Here is a 6,523-nt window from a genome sequence, read left to right as displayed (position 1 = left end):
CTCCACCTCGTTAACTCTTCCCTGAGATTCCTGATGGAGTGTGTTGATGCTCTTGTGAAAAGCATAGCTGCAAGGGAGAAAGGGCAACGGTACTGCTGATAAGGCAAGTCTGTTAGAAGCAGTTATCAGCCAGCCCTTGTGCTACCCTAAACTCCTCCCGCATACCACCATGTGCTGAGGAGGCAACCTGGCTTCAGGGTGCTCTCTACTAACTCTCAATGACTGTAGAAGGATTGCACTTGAAATATCTACAGTTTGTTAGACTATTATTACATATTTTCCAAAATTTTCAGCCCACAATAGTTCAGAACTTGTGTAATAGCCGTCAGTAATACCTCACCAGCTCATTCTCCTTCTGACCAGTGATGGATCCATGTGTGAGGTCAATTACTCACACAGGCTATCTAAGGATATCTAATGGACAATGCTTGATCGAAAGTTTTCAAGTTAAGCAGATTGAATCATCCAGCTCCGTTTTGAGCTTAAAGAAATTTTCAGGCAGGAAGATTTGCTGCTAGAACTAATGCTAAAAATGACAGAATATTTCTTGTGAAGAAAAGAGATCTGTATCTCTCTTTAAGATAGTTTTTCATGTTGCCCATGTTAACTGTCTTAGAAGCTGCAGTCTTCCATGTCCCAGTATTGTTGAGGCAATTTTTTTTGTATCCTCTTAAGCTAGTGTCTTGGTCAATATCAACTCTGACAAGAGCATGGAATGTAAAGTTTGGTAAAGAAAAGCTTCACACTAAACTCACACAAATAGAAATCATTTACATCAGCATTTTCACATTTTTTAATCAGAATTCATACATAACTTCATCTAATGTTTAGCAGGGTTAACTATTTTTCCTATGAAGAGTGTGCTGTTTGTAGCTCTATCAAAAATCAGTAGGATGAAGGGACGGTTGAATTCAATGATTTGAGGAAAATAAAAGGGCATTATTCCAGCAAAAGATACTGCTGCCTCAGCAAATGTTACTTCTGCTGTTTCAGTACCTTCCTCATCGACTTCCAGTGCAGTCTTATGGACAACCTGGGAAGAAAGAAAACACCCAAAGTAATTCAGCCTTAGTAGACACAGAATAGGCACCTGAGAGATGAGCCAGATGTTTGCTTTTAAACTAGCCCTGCTTTAAGGCACCTATTGCAGGAGAGCGGGTAGGGGCAGTGGAGTGAGATGAGTTTTGTTGTTTGCACTTGCTGCTGCCTCAGATGAGAACTCGGATAAATCTACCCAAATCTCCTCAGCAAAAAAAGTTTCAAAGGTTTGTCCTGTGTCCCAGGGCTTAGATGGAGGACAGAGGCACTGCTTATCTCTTGATAATGGATGAAACCCATCATTGTAAGGTGGCAAAATATTTTTGAAATGTTTGAGGGCTAGTTATGCTGTCTGAGACAAATAAGTAGAGAACAACATGCATTTTGCATTGAGTTAAAGGTCCTCTTGCAGCTGAGAAAAGGAGTTACCTGAAGAGGAAGAAAGGAGATGATTTGGACAAATACCAATAAACTGGCACTAAAAATGATGCTCCATTTTTTTTTTCCAAGAATGCTAAAACAGGTTAAGAAAAGAAAAAGATTCTCTTTTTCCAGATTTTGTCCAATATTCTTGAGATTCTGTCTTTTCTACTTGCTGCTCTTCTCACTCTCTTGGTTGCTTTTCCTCCTGTTTCTCAGATACGCTCCACAGGATCATTGGCTGGTGACATTCTTGGAAAAAAAGATGCACAGCAAACTAATCTGAACTTGGTGCTCACTGAGAGCTGGATTCCTTGTGGCAGCAGATTCAGAGACTGACACCAGGGTGAATCTGGTGCCCAGCAGCAGCAGTTCTTGAAGCCAGAAGCTGTTTTTGCCCAGTGTTACCAAACACCTGCCATGGATGAGTTCATGCTATGTGTCTGTGAGAGGACAGGAGTGGGCCTGGGAATGCAGACATACCTTAGAAACTTTGAGCCCTGGAGTGCCAGTGATGCCAGACAGATCTGCCTGGTTGGTGAACACGTCAATAATTCCCATCTTGTTCAGGGTATGCTTTATGTCATAGTTTGCAGAGAGAGAAAATTTGGGGAAGTACAGGCTTATTGATCTGTTTTAAAGGAAAGAAGCACATACCATGTTAAGAAAGGTCTTTCATCAGGATAAATGATAATGGGGAAAACTGTGTAATTCTTATGACTGCTAAACCCCAGGAGAGTCCTGAACGTAGAGTAAGCATTAATCCAATTGCTAGTGCTTCTCATAGAGATACAGCCATTATTTATCATCATAATAGCAATATTTATCTGGCATTTTGCTTGGCAAATCTTGAAGCACTGGCAGAAGACAGTATCATGGGCATAAAGCGCAAAGTACAGTTGCATTTTGTCAACTACTGCATGAGTTTCTTTACCCATACAAGTACTTGGAATAACCCTAAGCTAATAGGTCTGTTTTGCCCAGCTCCAGAGATCAAACTGTATTTTCGGAGCTGCTGCTCACATCTCTTGCCTGTCCATATTTCTCTTCATGCACTGTCTGGGGATTCTAGCAGTCTAACAGTCTCCTGCTGTTAGGTAACTCAAGTCTTCTGTTGTCTCTCTTTGAGATAATTTGGGCTGAACAGCAGGAGTGGACAGGATCCAAAGCTACTGCCCAGATCCAAACCTTTATCCAATGCTGCCCAGTGCGTTAGAAGATAACAGGACTAGGTTTATTAACATTGCCAGCACCATAACACTAGAATTGAAATTGCTATTTGATTCTCACAGTTTCTCACACAGAGTTCTTATTTCTATGTTGATCTTAACTGAACTAGCACCAAAGATTAATTTAGATTAAGATTTTCCTGATTTTGCATCTGAGAATTGTATGTTTTTATTTTTCATATTTGAGGTATCATAGTTTTAGTTCCTATCTAATTTTCTACACAGCATGCCTTTATTATCTGTAGCAGCATTTCTGTAATGATGCATCAAGAATCGTGGATGCTCATCACACGGATGTATTACTATGAATCAGGGAAAAGCTTGGTAAATTAGGGATATATTGGCTTGACATTTTTCGTCTACTGGTGCTAAGATCTCCCTCCTCCCAGACAAGTAAGGTCAAAAAATGTGTTAGCTGATGTCAGTGCCAATGGTTACAATGATCAGAACTTCATTACACCTTTATAGTTTCAAAAAATGCTAGAAAACCTGGAAATCCCCAATTAATCACTAGCCTGTCCTAATAACCACTGTGTACTGCTGACCTTGAAATGAAGATATTTGGTTAGGACGTATTACATATGTGTGCAAAACTTTTTAAGTTATGTTTTTTTAGGGTTTAGACATATGTCTGAGTAATGGTGTGTCAGTGACAAATGTGAGGTAAAACACAGCTGAAACCTCAGTACTGGAGATTTACTTCAAAATTGCCACCTTCCTACTCATTCAATGGACTATTTTAGAAACCCCAATACAGCTTTGCTACTCTGTGGTCCCCAGAGCCCATCAGAAGGTCTCTGCTCTGGCAAAAGGAGCAAAAAGTCACTCCAACCTTTGCATCGACAACAGAATGGTCAAATACCAGCCAGTCCCAAGATTTTTACAGCTATGGAACACTAGCCAAAAATAACCTGTTCTGTTCCCAGAATCCAGGTGAGTGAGCAGTGTTTGCATTCCAGGAAAAAAAAAAAAAAAAAAAAGAAAGACAAAAAAAAAAAAGGAAAAAAGGTTATGTGTCTCGGTGCCACTGCAGCAGGTTGGCAGATTACCTCTGGGAGAGATTCTCTGACCATTTAAGGACAGTTTCCTTGTCCAGAGTTTGTTCTAGATTCTTCATTTTTCCCTTTTCTGGTAGAACTAGAAATACTGTAGCACTCCCATTGTAATGAAGCCGTACTATGGTGCAAGGAATAGTCTCATCAAAATAGAAGTCAAATCTGTTTGTTTGGTGCATCATAGGGATTTTCACAGTTGTTTCTTCATCCACGAAAAACTCTCTTTCTTCAGTGAGCTCTGGCTGAAAGGGCGTTTGCCACTTGCCTGATAGAGACAAGAATGCAGCTGAACATCTCATGACCCATCTCATTATAAACATAATTTTATATAAGCAATATTTACCTATTTTTTGTTACCTATTTAACTATCACTGGTTAAATTCAAAATTTTCAAACTTACTTACTTTACTAAGTGTAACTGTGTCACATCTACTAAGAAGGTAGGAAGATGAGAAAATAATCTTACCTGATCAAAAGAATGTGTTAGATACCAATTTGACTTTGTTTTTTGGATTTTAGTAGTGAAAAATATTAAGCATTTTATTTATACTTTTTACCATTATTAAGATGATCTAAGTGGCCTATCTTTAAATCATTTAAATCATTTTACTTGACATTAATTGTACACTCATATAACTAGATTCCTATTGATTTTAATATTAAACCTCAATCTGAGGATAAAATTAACCTATAATCTCATACGTCAGTTCTATTACGTTAGTGTTAACAGCACACATAATCCATGTGAAAAATTCAGTGCTTCCACTTTGTGCCTTGAAACACACCTCCCTTCCCATCATTAGCATCTTCTTTGTGCAGATATGATACTGTGTATACATTTCAGAGTGCTCTTTTAAAGAGAGGTATTAATAGGACTAGGCCATCAATTCATTCCAGTGTCTGCACTGAAAATTAAAAGAATTTGGAGTAACTAGGCTAAATTCTGAAAAGCAAGCTGAGGCTGCTTGGGAGGGTTCTTCTTGGAGCTGCTCTGCTCTGGCTGCCTCCTGGGTCTGGGAGGGTCCCTGCCTGCCCTCCTGCCCCCTGGCGATCTGCTGCTCTGCCATGCCAAGGGTGGAAAGCTGGGTGCTGTACATGCTCCTGCCCTAGAACATCTGAAATTCTCCCCAGAGTAACTTCCAAGGATTAAAAATGTGAACAAGAGCACTGGATGATTTGATTTACCTTTGAAGAAAGTGAAGCTTGCCAGAAGCATTACAGTTTGTGGATCTATATCCTTGACCAAACAGGTAATTTTCCCATTTGTTTTCCTCTCTACATAATTATTGATTTGCTCCTCAGCCTCTGCAGGATTGCTGAAGTCAACAGACAAGGCATCCATTTGATACAGAGCTTTGACATCATCTAAAAACTTTTTTAATGGTTTATGCATCTTGGGTAGAAATATCATACTGCTCATGTCAAGGTAGACCTCACTCTCAGGATGGCTCAGCATATGGATGAGATGGTGAAAGCCTTCGTGTATTTCCTTCTCATGCATCTCTGTAAGGTTAAAGGCGAGTCCTTCCAGGATCTGAGTCTGAGTGGACGACTTGGCACCAAAGGCCAGCATTGCAAAGACATTGGAGATGCTTACAGGAGAGAAGAAAATGTTCTTATTAGGTGTCTCCAGGTTAATCTCTTTAAAAAATTGAAATGCAAAGTCAGCATTGTTTGGCACTAGTTTGAGGCAACTCATAACTTCACCTTTGTGAAGTGTGCTGTGCTGGGATTCATTTGGATCATGTCTATCGTGCTTGGAAGTGAGCTGAATAGGAGACACAGCATGAAGCCCAACCAGTAGCAAACATGTGCAAAATATGATCTTCATCTTCTTTTATTACAAGACTCTGGGGAAAAAAAAAGAGAATTTATTACTAAGGTAAACAAATCAAATAAGAATATATATTCTGTCATTCCTACTGAATAAGAGATTTTGTGAAACTTTTAGTTGTGCTCAGTTTCTGCATTCCACAGCTTTTGCCAGAGAGGGTTGTATTTCTCCAGGCCTGCCAGCAAATCTCCTCCAGCTGTCTCTGCAAGCCTCACACCAAACATCTGCATGGGAGCAAAATTTGGTGTAGAATAGCTGAACACAGAGCACCCTCAGCAGGCCAGAGAACAGGGAGGACATCCCATCAGAAAACACACCGCTTGTTAGATTGGTTAACCACTGGAGAGCTGCTATGTCACCCTGCTTTTGATGCTAACGATCTAAGATAATTCCCTCAAAGACCATCATAGAAAAAAGTTTGAGAGTACTGTTTGAAAGTAATGGAAGAGAGATCAAATTCATGCAGGGGAGCAGCAATCACTGAGTAGATCCAAGCTGAATTTATGATGAGCTCTCAAATAAACTTTTGGTCAGACTGACAAGTCACTCTATTTCAAAATAGGTTTGACTGCTTTTTAGTAGCACGCCAAATATAATGCCTTATGTCTCTAAGCACTGATACTCTTTCTTTCTGAAAACAAATGATGCAACACTAAGAACCTTGAATAATATGTTGTTCCTTAGTAGATAAATCAAACCACTGGGAACAGGTTTGTTTTGAATGCTGCGAAAGCAGTTGATGTCAATAACAAAAACAAGGTCCTATTTTAATCAGATGCTCTACTGGTCAAAGGGCAATGCTCTTATCCTACCCTATTGCTCTTGGCTGCAGTACCTGCATTCCTCTTCAGAGCGGACACTACATAAGCTTTTATGCAGGGAGTTTGGAAATGTAAGGTGGAGGTGAATGTCCCAGTGGGCCTTGTTTCTGGGTCATACAAATGATG

The 6,523-nt window shown here is 39.8% G+C and overlaps 1 protein-coding gene across 1 annotated transcript; it reads right to left on the bottom strand.

The window, feature by feature from the left end:
• Positions 1–780: 780 nt before the first annotated feature.
• On the bottom strand, positions 781–5,592 carry LOC112953813 (alpha-1-antitrypsin-like). Its single transcript, XM_026046927.1, has 4 exons — positions 4,928–5,592; positions 3,737–4,007; positions 1,942–2,089; positions 781–1,033 (listed from the first exon to the last, which is right to left on the bottom strand). Exons 1-4 carry the CDS (start codon positions 5,571–5,573, stop codon positions 821–823), a joined length of 1,278 nt encoding a protein of 425 aa, XP_025902712.1. The 5' UTR covers positions 5,574–5,592; the 3' UTR covers positions 781–820.
• Positions 5,593–6,523: the final 931 nt, after the last annotated feature.

This window comes from Nothoprocta perdicaria, unplaced genomic scaffold (genome assembly GCF_003342845.1).
Source record: "Nothoprocta perdicaria isolate Ctin4 unplaced genomic scaffold, notPer1 scaffold_108, whole genome shotgun sequence".
Classification (NCBI taxonomy): Eukaryota; Metazoa; Chordata; class Aves; order Tinamiformes; family Tinamidae; genus Nothoprocta; species Nothoprocta perdicaria.
This window is presented reverse-complemented; position numbering and strand designations above follow the sequence as displayed.

Bases quoted from the DNA above. Each gene is read 5' to 3' on its own strand.
- LOC112953813 (XM_026046927.1), bottom strand. From the start codon at position 5,573: ATGAAGATCATATTTTGCACATGTTTGCTACTGGTTGGGCTTCATGCT. The intron at 2,090-3,736 runs GTAATCTGCCAA...CCTTTAAAACAG, and splicing joins TCAGAGAATCTCTCCCAGAG to ATCAATAAGCCTGTACTTCC. The intron at 1,034-1,941 runs GTATGTCTGCAT...CTTTCTTCCCAG, and splicing joins CAGGGCTCAAAGTTTCTAAG to GTTGTCCATAAGACTGCACT.